Source organism: Thamnophis sirtalis, unplaced genomic scaffold (assembly GCF_051295495.1).
Source record: "Thamnophis sirtalis isolate CommonGarterSnake01/CBP01778 unplaced genomic scaffold, rThaSir2_p1.2 scaffold_10, whole genome shotgun sequence".
In the NCBI taxonomy this organism is placed as follows: Eukaryota; Metazoa; Chordata; class Lepidosauria; order Squamata; family Natricidae; genus Thamnophis; species Thamnophis sirtalis.
In genome coordinates this window covers 40,777,062-40,790,730 of record NW_028261390.1, presented here as the reverse complement: position 1 = coordinate 40,790,730, position 13,669 = coordinate 40,777,062, and the positions used below count along the sequence as shown (strand labels likewise).

The following is a 13,669-nucleotide window of genomic DNA, read 5'->3' as shown; positions in this document are numbered from 1 at the left end:
AGATCCCTCGCTGTCCGGGGCGGCTTTCCCAGCCTCCTTTCTCTGCCCGCGCCCCGGTTCCACCTCCTCCATCTGGAAGCCAACGGGAGGGAAAGGTGGGAGAGGAGTGAAGCCCTCCGCTCGCGCCTCTGTGCCCACCCCAGCCTCCCGTTCACCCCAGATCCAGCCACCTAAGCAGATCCCTCGCTGTCCAGGGCGGCTTTCCCAGCCTCCTTTCTCTGCCCGCGCCCCGGTTCCACCTCCTCCAGCTGGCAGTCAATGGGAGGGAAAAGCGGGAGAAGAGCGAAGGTGACAATGGTGCTGCTCTTCTCCGCCCTCCTCTCGCGCCTCCATGCCCACTCCAGCCTCCCGTTCACCCCGGATCCAGCCACCTAAGCAGATCCCTCGCTGTCCGGGGCGGCTTTCCCAGCCTCCTTTCTCTACCTGCGCCCCGGTTCCACCTCCTCCAGCTGGCAGCCAACGGGAGGGAAAGGCGGGAGAAGACCGAAGGCAACGTTGGCTCTGCTCTTCTCCATCCTCCTCTCGCGCCTCTGTGCCCACCCCAGCCTCCCGTTCACCCCAGATCCAGCCACCTAAGCAGATCCCTCGCTGTCCGGGGCGGCTTTCCCAGCCTCCTTTCTCTGCCCACGCCCCAGTTCCACCTCCTCCAGCTGGCAGCCAACGGGAGGGAAAGGCGGGAGAAGAGCGAAGGTGATGATGGCGCTGCTCTTCTCCGCCCTCCGCTCGCGCCTCCATGCCCACCCCAGCCTCCCGTTCACCCCGGATCCAGCCACCTAAGCAGATCCCTCGCCGAGCGGCTCTTGCAGGAGATCCTCTAAGGAAAGGCTTGGCTCGCAAACTGTCTTCAGGAGCTGCGCAGGGCGAGCTCCGTTCTCGCCCTTACTTAAGACGGCGGGCCCGTCCTCACTTGCGGGGAGCCGCCTAAATCTTGGTAACCGGCCGGACAGGCGGCAGAGCTTCCCGGCTGTTGCAAGATAAGGCATGCAGCTTCCTTGGGGAAGCAGCGCTCACCGCCTCCTGCCCGCAAAGGGCTTGTTTGCTCTCTTCGGAGGATGCTCCCTTTTCAGGGCAGGGATTCCTCTTCCTCTCTCTCACACACACACAAACACACACTCAATCATACTCTCTTTCACACACACAAACACCCTACTCACACTCAACTTCGTTTCTCTCTCACACACACACAAACACACTCAGTCATTCTCTGTCTCACATACACACACCACTCACAATCACTCTCACTCTTCCTTTCTCTCTCTCCTTCACACACCCACCCCATTCTCAAGAGACCTTTGTCCAGTGTATCTCAATTATGGGTGGGGATGTTTTAAAGCTGGCCCGTTGCAAGATATATATATATATTTTTGGAACAGAGAACTGCCTGAATACAATCTGTATCATTCACTGGAACCAGAGGTTTACTCTTCCAAGCTTTGGGACTTGTGCTGGAGAGCCCATCCTTAGGGAACTTCTCTCTATTTGAATGTGTGTATTGAGACAGAGGGCTGTCTGTTTTCTTTTTTCCACTGAATTGGTGAAAATTACTTTGTAAACTTAAAAAAAGAAAAGAAAAATGGGCTGGAAGGAAGAGAGAACACTTTGAGTTAAGATGAGCCACAAGATTTTAGGGAAACAAGACAGGGAAAGAGCAGAAAGACAGAGAAGGTGAAGGTAGATAGGCAGAAGGAAGGAAGAAGGAAGAAATAGGAAGGAGGGAAGGTGAGAGGATGAAAGGAGGAAGGAACAGAAGCGAAGAGGAAGAGAGAAATGGAAAGAGCAGAAAGACAGAGAAGGTAGATAGGGAAAAGAAATGAAGCTGAAAGAATGGAAGGAGGAAGGAAGAGAAAAGGAGGAAGGGAGTGAGTGAGGAAAGAAGAGAGGATGGAAGGAGAAAGGAAGGAAGAGAGGGAAAGAGCAGAAGACGGATAAGGTGAAGGTAGATAAGCAAGAGGAATGAAGGAAGAAGTGAGGTGTCTTGAGGAGGGGGAAAACATTTAGTGACAATGGCATTGAAAAAAGTGACTGATGACCATTTTTCACACTTAGCGACCGTTGCGACCATTTTTCACACTTAGCGACCTTTGCAGCATCCTCATGGTCACGTGATCAAAATTTTGGCAACAGATTCGTATTTATGCTGGTTTCAGTGTCCTGGGGTGACATTTTGACAAAATATAAAAATTTTAATCAGCCCCCCCCCCCCCCCGGTCAAAGGTGTCCCTCTTTACCAATCTGAAAATCTGGTCACCTTAGGTTTGGGTAACAAAGGAAAATTTGGGAAATACTGGTGTAATATGTGACATAGTTTCATTAAAACTATATTTGCCCAGGGATTATCTTTCCTTTGAGGAAAAACTATGTCTGAGGCATCATACCCTCAGCTAGGCAATTTATATAAGAACTTCAACTAATATCCATTTATCTCAACATTTTCACGTTGAAATAAAAAACAACTTTTTACAGTTTAACAGCCCCCTGGATCAATGTTTCTCAACCTTGGCAACTTTATACTGGTTGGAGAATTCTGGAAGTTGACGTAAACAAATTAGTGTTGCTAAGGTTGATCTAGAGATGAAAGATGTGTGTGTGTGTGTGTGTGTGTGTGTGTGTGTTTGTGTGTGTGTGTGTGTGTGTGTATCTCCTGATTTACTTTAGAGGCAAATAACTGAAGGTTCTTTTGCCTTCCATCTAAAAGAGGAAATTAGCAAGTCATTCCACTGGCTCTAGGGTAATAACAGCTCAGTCAAAATGAACAATTTCTAGCTGGTCAATGATAATGCAATTTGATTTTTCCCCTTTCCTTTCCATTCTCCCTCACTCCCTTTTGTTATTGTAGACTATAAAATTATAAGCAAATACTGGGATAAATTGCTCAGTACACCTATTTTAGCAGAGAAGGATTTAAAAAGTATAAATAAAATGACGTGGAGGCATAAATATGCAACCAAAAGTATAAATGGTTTTTAATTAAATGCTATGTCAAACTACTGAATATTCAAAGAAACCAAACACTAATGTGCAAACACTGCATTACAACAAGTAACATCATTTTCACAATTAGGGACTTGAAACTATTCCAAAGAATAAAGAGCCAGGACTTGCATTCAGACTAAACAAAAGTTTTCATGGATATCCAAAAAGTAAATAGTAAATGTGAGATACAAAGGAGGCACATAGAAAGTCAACATTTAATGAAGTAACTGTACTGTATTTCATACGCTAAGCCTGAAGCCCTTTTAACACTTTTTATGTTTGATGATAAATTGCTTGGCAGATTATAAAGAAATACGTTAGATCTGCTTTGATTGTATAAGAAGATGATCGTAAGGACTGCAAAAAAAAAAAAAAAATACAAAACAGCCAATCAGCAAACAATTCCATCCTTGAAGCTCTCTTCTCAAAGAAAGACAAAAATTGTTTAGAATATATTACACAGTTCAAAATCCAGATTGTGGAAGCTGTAGGATGAAAGCCAAATTTAATTAACTTCACTTTAAAAACATTAATGGAAACCATTTTCTCCCAAATTCATGCTATTATGAAAAATGATAACAAAATTATTAAATTAAATTATCACATTTGTTTTATATTATATCAGTTTCTCAACCTTAGCAATTTCAGAATATATGGACTTCCAGAATTCCTAGCCAAAATATTGCCTGGAGAATTCTGGGACTTTAAGCCCACAAGTCTTAAAGTTGCTGAAGTTGAGAAACCTTGTGTGTTTGTATGTGTGTGTGTACACATTTTTATTTTGTTATAAATATATAAGAAATAAAAATAATCTATTTACTGTTGTGGCACAATTATACATACATACATACATACATACATACATACATACATTGCATACATTTATCCTTTTCTTAATACATCACTGCACTTTATCTCAAGTATTCTTAAGCTTGATAATGACATTAGGTTCTCATATTTGCTTTTGTAGCTTTAGCTACTGTAGTCTATCTATTTGCTATTTTCCTGGTCATTGGGTAACAGGCTAAAGGAATGCACCCTGAGAATCTTTTTTACAAAGGTTTGTGTAAACTTAACTAAATGGTAGTAAAATAAATTACATTCTGCCTATAACTTCAAATTAAAAATATTTTTATCTGCAATTTATTTAAGCTACTATATATAAATGTACAACTGTTTACAAAATTAATATGCATAAAATAACTTCAAAGTGGACATTCTTTTTAATAATCTGAACTTACTCTTTAAAATAATAATAATACAGAGGTACAGCTTAAAAGAGAAAAAATAAGAATAAAATGTTTTTTCCTTTGCCTTTTAGAATTGAGGTGCAGGAAATGCAGCTAACAGAAATGGGTCCATTACTTGTTGTATAATAAACTTATCAAATTCCCAGAAGAAAGCAAAGTGATGAGGTCAGTGATGAAGAAAGATATAATGAAATGATAGCTAAGAAAGAAATGTGGTATTTGGAAATAAAATTAAACTGCTGGTAAAGTTGCATTTTTTTAAATGTTGCTAAATTCTCACGGAACACTCACACAATCTGGTTGTAAAACGTTGGTCTCTAAGCCTTTTTTGCTGACAGAATCTCAGTTTACAGGGGCTGCTGCTGTTTTCTGTTAGCACCACATGACCCCAATGTTATTCGGCTGAAGGGGGCCACAATTCCCACAATTAAGACTAGGAGGCACAAAAAACTGCTGCAGGCAGAAATATTTTTCTGTAAGTGCTTGGAAATCTTGGGCCTATATTAAAACAGACATAAAACAAAATTGAAAGAAACAATTATTTTTCTTGGAAAAACATGACACACTTGCATTTCTTGTATTCATGGCTCATTGTTTTTGGTTCAATATGAACTATTTCTTAAAACATTTAAAAATACACATTAATACAAAAAAAAATTTTTTTAATCCACATTGTCCTAACCTTGGGGGTGGGGGTGGGGGCTTAGCTTACTTATAGCTGACTTTATGCCCCAATTATCAGAGTATAGATAATATACTATTCAACAGTGACATGCAGTCAGGGGAGGCAGGGCCTCACCACTGTCATCATGAAAAGAAAAAAAAATGTAAAAGGAAAAAGGCTGAGGTAGTTGCTGCCAGAGTCACAGTGGATGACTCTGCTTAGTGCTTAACTGTTTAAAAAAGCCTCTAAAAAGTGCCCTCTACAGGAGGAGGCAGGAGAATCACGTGCCTCATTTAGTCTTTATGATCACTTGAGCAGAGTTAAGCAAGGATTAAAAGCCGAAAAATTCCTTATGTAGATGAGGCACTTGATTCTCTTGCCTCCTCCTGTAGAGGGCATTTTTTTAGAGGCTTTTTTAAACAGTTAAGCAGAGTCATCCATTGGGGACTCTGGCAGCAGCTAACCCAGCCTGATCTCAGCAGCTCTTGCCTTTTTCCTTTTACATTTTTACATTTTCATCATGGCAGACAAGAGCAGAGTTAAAATCCTCTGTGAAACATCTGGAAAAGGTATGTGGGTTGGAGGGAGGGGGAGGAATTCAAAATTAATGTAATTTGTAAGTAATTGTATTATTGTAAGTAATTTGTGTGTGTGTGTGTATGTGTGTGTTTTACCCACCTCTGCTGGCACGCGGACTGGCACTTTTTTTATGTCGGACATAGCGGCAGGGCTTTGGGACATAGTGGCAGAGCTTTTGGACATAGTGGCAGGGCTTTTGGACATAGTGGCAGGGCTTTTGGACGCCCGGGGGCTATGTCTGACACAGAGGCGGGACGCCTCTATGTCGGACATAGCGGCAGGGTGGCTTTTGCCCGCTTTCAAGAAAGCTGCTGCCCCGGTGCTAGAGGCAAAAGCCGCCTTGCCGCTATGTCCGACATAGAGGCATCCCGCCTCTATGTCGAACATAGCACCAGGGCATCAGGGCGGCTTTTGCCCGCTTTCAAGAAAGCTTTCTTGTAAGTGGGCAAAAGCTGCCCTGACGCCCCGGGGCTAGAGGCAAAAGCCGCCTTGCCGCTATGTCTGACATAGAGGTGTCCCACCTCTATGTCGGACATAGCGCCGGGGCTGCAGGGCGGCTTTTGCCCACTTGCCTCACCAGCCATAAACCTCACCGCACGTCACTGCTATTCAAATACATGTATCTAAACTCTGATTATTGGTGTTGTTTTCAAAAATTATATTAGCCTAAAATAAGGTTGCAGAGTACTTCCCAGAATTTCTGAGCAAAAGTGTTGATTTAACTTTAAAAGCTTAAATTTGGTTATGACTTTAATTTTCTAAATGTATTATATTATAATTATGAATATACAGTATTAGGGTTATATTTTTGATTTTTATATTGCTTTAACCAATAAACATATATGTATGCCAGCCAAATATTTTTATTATAGTGCATTATAAAAATGTTGAATTATATGAAGAATGATAATGATTTTTTAAAAAATTAGCTCATTAAGTTGCAGTAACTATAAAGCTGAATATTAGTCAATTTTAGCTTAATCAGAGTAGTTATATTAAAAGTATAGTCTTCAAGTTTAGGAGTTGCTAAAGAAATCTAAAGCAAAAAACACAAACCTGTTGTTTTACTTGCTTCTGAAGAAGTTCATTTTCTGATAGTGTTTAATCTGTAAAGAGGATAAATTCAGCCAATGAACTAAAATATATATACTATATAATATGCAGCTATAAAGAAAGTTGCATCACTAAGACGAATTACTGGTATTAAATATTGCATGAAAATGACATTTAATTTTACACTTATTAAAAGAAGAAATTTTAAAAAGAAGCCTTGTCTAAATATGCACCTTGCTGGGTTTCAGTGTAACAGGGCCCTGCATCCAATAAGGAAGCAAGTATTATTTGTGTACCTACAAACCTTCATAAAAACGAATATCTGACAAGATCAAACATTTAAAAGTAAATTTCAGAATTGTTGAAAGGAGGACCTCTTGTGCCCCCTAGTGGTCCGTTTGCTGCATCCTTTAAGAACTCAGAAATGTGATTGCTTTTACTGTATTCCAAAGTTTTAAAAAAAACCGACATATATGAATAAAATTGTGTAATGTTGATAAAATATATATTGCTTCTTATGAATAAACCTCTCAGTCAAGGTTAGTCATTTTAATCAACAGACTGGCTTAGTTTGAATGCAAGGTGAAAGCTATTAACCATTTAACTGGGATGGTAGAAGGCACCTTCCTGTCTTGAGCAGAAAGATGGACTAGAAGACTACCGTGTTTTTCCAAAAATAAGATAGGGTCTTATTTTCTTTTGACCTCTGTAATAAGCACTTGGCCTTATTTTTGGGGAGGTCTAATTATTTTTGAGGTGCAGGAAGCGGCGCGCGTGGTCACCATTTTATTTTAGTGCACGCACTCAAAAGCCCAACTGGACTTATTATCCGGGGAGGTCTTATTTTGGGGGAAACAGGATAGTAAGGTTCCTACAGCCCTAAGATTCATTTTTTATGTTCTAAAGCAGTGGTTTCCAACCTTGGCAACTTTAAGACCTGTGGACTTCAACTCCTAGAGTTCTTCAACCAGCAAAGCTGGCTGAGGAACTCTGGGAGTTGAAGTCCACAGGTCTTAAAGTTGCCAAGGTTGGAGACCACTGTTCTAAAGGTAATGTAATAACACAGCGATGGTGAACCTTTTTTGGCTCGCGTGCCATAAGTGGGGGAAGCGCAGGGTGATCGTGTGCAGGCATGCTGCACCCATAATGCAATGCATGAACCCCCCCCAGTGCACATGCGCACACTACAAGCACTCCCCCCCATTTTTTGCATACTTTTTTCGCCCTCCCCGGGCTCTAGAGGCTTTATAGGAGCCTGGGGAGGGCAGAAACAGCCTCCCCGCCCCCCAGAAGCCCTCCAGAGGCTTCAGGGACCTTCAGGAAGCTTCCCTGAAGCCTCCGGAGCAGTCAAAATGACCCTCCGAGCAAACCAGAAGTGACTTTTGGTTTGCTCGAAGGGTCATTTTGAGCGCTCCGAAGGTTTCAGGGACTTTCAGGACACTTCCCTGAAGCCTCCGGAGCAGTCAAAACGAACCTCTGAGCAAACTGGAAGTCTGTTCCTGAACTTCTGGTTTGGCTGGAGGGCTGGTTATTTGTGCTCTGGAGGCTTCAGGGAAGCTCATGAAGCCTCCGGAGGGCCTCCAGGGGGTGGGAGTGGCTCTTTTCACCCTCCTCAGGCTCCTATAAAGCTTCTGGAGCCTGGGGGGGGGGGGCGAAAAATGGCTTTAAAAAGGGTGAACTCAGCTGGCCAGCGCACGCATGCATGCTGGCCAGCTGACAGGGCAGTGCCTCATGTGCACTGACAAATGGCTCCGCATGCCACTTGTGGCAAGCATGCCATAGGTTCGCCATCACTGTAATAACATGTAATATTCAGAAGAATTATGGAAACTTCCATTTATCAATGATTGTCAAGTAACAATTGAACAAATTACAGTCAAGGACGCCTTAAGTACATATTATCCTGTGTTATTCACTGATTAAACTCATTTCTCTTATACAATACAGAGTGCATAAATCATTTGCATTTATGAACTGTTTATTGATACAGAGTATGACCCTTTGCCATTTTTTCATTCTTTCCTTCCTTCTATTCAGCTGTCAGAATAGACTAATGCTCTGCAGACTTTGTTTCCTTAGAAGAATTGCAAACTGGCTGATCAGAAGTGACAGATCCTGACCAAGGTAGAAGCTGATATTCCAAAAACTTAGAGATAGGTACATTATAACTTTTTTGTTGGCACAATGCCACAATTCTGCTATGATTTGGTGGACTTTACCCATTCTTTTTTTTATTTTTTTTTATTTTTAAACAAAGACAAACAAAACATGAAACATAAAACCCTCCTCAATTACATAAAGCATGTCATTAGGTTACAATCATTTGTGCATCACCACTTTCAATTGTATATAAGGTTACAAATTATCCATCAAGCATACATAGATACATTATTATCATTGTATATCATATTTTTCAGTTATAATTGATATTCCTTCGTTTTAAACAAATATTCTAGAAACTAGGTTCACATATATATCAATATTCCATTGCATCCTTATTTGTCTATTTAATAATATGTCTTTATATAATCACCTATCTCATTATATTACTTCACCCATTCTATGTTATGTTCACTTTCCTATCTCACAATCCCCCCAGCCAGAACTACTATTAGGATGTTCCTGGGAGAATCCAATGTATCTGGAAGGCATTATGTTGGGAAAACTGGTCTAAAGGTTTAGTAAAATAATTATAATCCTACTGAAAGAAAAAAACCTGGTGATCTCACATTTAGATTTAGGCTCCAAATACATACAGGTGCATTATTTTTTTCACCATTTTTCTTCTGGTTGAGATCCTATACACAATTATTTTTGAGAATGCTGCATTAACTTCCAGAGATTTCAACATGGGCTTAAAGGGTAAATCTTGCAATAGGAGACATTAGTGAGCCATTATTATTTGTTTTGCTTCCCCCCCCCCCCCTATTTTCTGGAATCCATAAAGAAGAGGGGGGGGAGAGCATTTTATGTTATTTACAGAATATTTAAGGAAACAGTGCATTAATCACTATTTATTAAAAAGTATTTATTATATTTCATGTTCTACCGATATCACAACTTTAGACTGAAACAGTGTTGTCACAGCACAACCTCCACCCTTCTGTAAACGTATGCAATGTATGCAAAAAAGGAACAGAACTTGTATCATACTGGTGCAATACCATTTGTGGTACCTGATCTCCCTGCAGTTGTTTCTAGAATGATTTCATCCAAGCTGAGGCTCCCGTGTAAAATATTATGTCAGTTATTTCTTGGGTTACCCTGGAAGTGAGAAACTAAGTATAAAGTATGTGTTTTGGGAATGGTAGTTTTGTTTTGAGACATACCTGAGATTTTAATTTGTTCAGCTGGGACTTTCTCTTCACTGAGTCTCTCTTTATCGGATCTTTCCTTTTTGAAGTCTTCTTCATAAATCTGAACCTACAATTGGCATGATTTAATGTGACAGGTCTATAGGCACATTAGTTATTAAAAGAGGCACAAAAATGCAGATTTGTTTACTTCTGTCTAAATGTCATATAGAAAAATATTTACATGCAAAATACATGAATTCGCATAAAAATGAACTTTATCAAATTTGTTTTAAGATGACTCCTCATTCCTATACTAATCTCTAAAATATACCTTGTAGCAGCCCCTAAAATCAGTTTTATCACAAATAATTTTTATTTGAAGTTTTACTTTTTAGTTCTTCTTGGTGCTTTTCACTCACTTTCAACATTTTTTTAAATTTACATCAAAATCAATTTCCTGATCTTTTAATCTTAATATCCCTTGATGTTTCATTACATTTTTTGTAATTACCTTTTACTGTGCATATGCATTTAACAGTATCTTTTACCATCTTCATTTCTTCAACAATCATTCTCTAATATTCATTTTTCTCATATACATGCATGGTAGTCCTTAATTTATAACCACAACAGAGCCCAAAATTTATGTTGCTAAGCAACATATTTGTTAAAGTGAGTTTTGCCCCATTTTACAACCTTTCTTGCCACAGCTGTTAAGTGAATCACTGCAGTTGTTAAGTTAGTACTAGGATTAGAGGTGACATGATAGCAGTGTTCCAATATCTCAGGGGCTGCCACAAAGAAGAGGAGTCAACCTATTCTCCAAAGCACCTGAAGGCAGGACAAGAAGTAATGAATGGAAATTAATCAAGGAGAGAACTAACCTTGAATTAAGAAAAAAACCCCGACAGAACAATTATTCAGTGGAATGACTTGCATCCAGAAGTTGTGAATGCTCCAACACAGGAAGGTTTTCAGAAGAGATTGGACAACCATTTGTCTGAAAGGGTATAGGGCTTCCTGCTTGAGTAGGGGGTTGGACTAGAAAACCTCCAAGGTCCCTTCCAATTCTGTTACTCTGTTATTCTGTTAGTAACATGGTTGCTAAGTGAATCTATCTTCCCTACTGACTTTGCTTGTCAGAAGGTCACAAAAAGTGATAATATTACCCCAGGACATTACAACTGTCATAAATATGACTTGTCAAGCATCTGAATTATGATCATGTGACCATGGGGATACTGCAACAGTTGTAAGTGTGAAAAACATCATAAGTCACTTTTTTCAGGGCCATTGTAATTTTGGTCACTATAGTTTGGTCACTAAATCACTGTTGTAAGTCAAGGACTACCTGTAATTTGTTAAGTCTATTATTCCAACAAGCAAATATTTTCATATTTCAGAGTGACATAACCCCACATTTGTTCTGAACAAGGAGTCTCCAATAAGGGATTTGCAATAATGCAAGAAAAAAAGCCAAGGATAGTTGCACAATCAGAGTTTTGCTTACTTTAAATGTGTGTACAGGTTTTAACCCCATAGATGCTGCTGCTTCCACAATTTTCAGAATTAACTGAACATTGCAAAGAGTTATATTATGTCCACTCATACCTGTTCCCAGAGAAGTTTGATTTGCATTTCCATCTCTTCTTGGTTGCAATTCCTATCCAATGCCTCAACATGAGAACTCTGGGTGGATGCATTTTGATGCTTCAAGATATCCAAAAGGGACTTAACCCCCAAAAGAAAAATGCAAACAAAGAACAATAAGAGACATGTATGTATGTATGTACGTACGTACGTACGTATGTATGTATGTATGTATGTATGTAATCCAAAATCCAAATATCAACTCTTTTTTAATAGTTAATGTATACAAGATAAGGTGTGCCTTTTCTTCTATACTTGTTAAAATCACCTAGACTCTAGGTAATTTATAGAGTTGCAAAAATCAAACCAAATATATAATCTACATATATAAAAGCAAAATGCCACTCATGCATCATTACAAAATCTCCAGAACCATAAAGCCTATAAACTTCAAAGTTGCCATGTATGATCCTCTTGGCTTTTAGGTGCTCACTAAGAAAGGATTTTTTGAAATTACCATCAGAGCATTAGTATTTCCTATTTTATTATTGTCTGTGTATGTGTACTCCAATTTTACTCTGGAGCGCCTCGAGCAATTTCAACTAACCTTGGTATACAAATGGTACACTTGGTACACTAGGTACACTTACCCTCTGGAAACAAATACTTGGGGGGGAGACACTCTGTGTGTGTGTGTGTGTGTGTGTGTGTGTGTTTCAGCCAGTGGTAATTTTCAAAAATTTTCGCTACCGGTTTGGTGGGCATGGCTAGGTAGAGGGAGGCATGTGACTGAATGGCCATGGCCAACCTGACATCACTCATTCCCACACCCACTCAGTCACATGACACCCCCCCACCAACCCATGGCCACAGGAAAAGGTAGATTTTTTGGGGGGAGGGGTTACCTATCTATCCCTGCTCTCTCTTCGCCAATCACCCGTTTCCCCTTCTTTAGTGGCCCCGGCCTAGCCCAAGCTTCCTCCCCCCCCACCTTTTTGTTCAGGTGCTTACCTTCCTGAGAGGCTAGTCCAGAGTCTCCAGAAGGCAAGCTGACTGGAGTTTTCGGCAGCTCCCAGCTAACCGCTACTGCTGGGAAGCAGTTGGCTGGCAAATAAGCTTCCCAGCCACCCCTCTTTGAGAGCCGCTTTGCAAAATATAGGGGCAAGAGAGTGGCAACCGGGCAGGGCAAGCAAGCGGCAATAGAGGGACTGGCTTGGGGGGCATGGCCCGCTGATCATTGCTCTTGGTCGCCAAACTTGGCAAAATTTCCACCACTGGTTCAGGCATAACTCTGAAGCACCTCCAGCAATTTCAACCAAACTTTGTACACAGATGACTTACACTCTGGAATAAAATACTGTGAGAGTAAAATACCCCTAACACCGCTCGTGTGTGTCTGTGTCTGTGTCTGTGTTTGCAGACTCTGGAACGTCTTAAGCAATTTCAACCAAACTTGGTACACAGATGACTTATACTCTGGAAACAAATACTGGGGGGGGGAGATACCCCTGTGGTATGTGCATGTGTGTCTGTGTTTCAGCATAACTCTGGAACAACTAACAGCCCATTAAGCAGAGAGAGAGTGCTATCCTAGAGCGGCAATTGTTTGTAATGTCAGTTCCTTCGCAGCTTCCTCTAGAAAGCCAGCCATGATGTTTGCCTTCCAGTGGACCAATGGAGAAGTGCCTGATGATTTGGGGCAAAGTGCCAGGATAGTAGACAGGGTGGGAAAGAGGAACACATGGGAAGGGAGAGAGCAGGTATGATGGGCATGTAAGCAAGGGGACAAAAGTCCATCTCAATGGCTCCCTGTCAGACAAACACTTCGGGGCAAAATGCCAGGATTGTAGACTGGACAGGAAAGAGGAGTGTATGGGAGGGGGAAGAAAGAGGGCAGAGATGTTGGGCATAGGAGTAGGAAGAAAAAAGGCCCCTCTCAATGGTTCCCTGTCAGGAAAAATGCTTCAGCATCTATAAATACCCAGGCAACGCCGGGTCATCAGCTATTTGTATTTGGATAAAATAATGGCACATAAAGAATGCAAATCCATTGTCATTACTATAAGTCCTAGAGTAATGATAATGGATTTGCATTCCTTATATGATGCTATTTTATCCAAATATTATCTACTTTCATTTTTTTTTCAAAATAAGAATAGTTTTGGTTTGATTTTTGCTTCAACTATACAATTCGACTATATATGCTCTTGGAGCATTGGCGGGTTCTGGCCGGCATTACTGCCGGTTCGGTCATGTGTGTGCTT

The 13,669-nt window shown here is 40.7% G+C and overlaps 1 protein-coding gene across 1 annotated transcript in view; it reads right to left on the bottom strand.

The window, feature by feature from the left end:
* Positions 1-4,595: 4,595 nt before the first annotated feature.
* The window catches only part of TNIP3 (TNFAIP3 interacting protein 3), an 81,206-nt gene continuing 72,132 nt past the window's right edge, over positions 4,596-13,669 (bottom strand). Inside the window, exons 8-11 of the mRNA XM_087723989.1 lie at positions 11,427-11,546; positions 9,849-9,942; positions 6,523-6,557; positions 4,596-4,721 (exon numbers count right to left, since the gene is read on the bottom strand). Coding sequence (XP_087580115.1) covers positions 4,596-4,721; positions 6,523-6,557; positions 9,849-9,942; positions 11,427-11,546 — 375 coding nt within the window. The remainder of the gene's footprint in view (positions 4,722-6,522; positions 6,558-9,848; positions 9,943-11,426; positions 11,547-13,669) is intronic.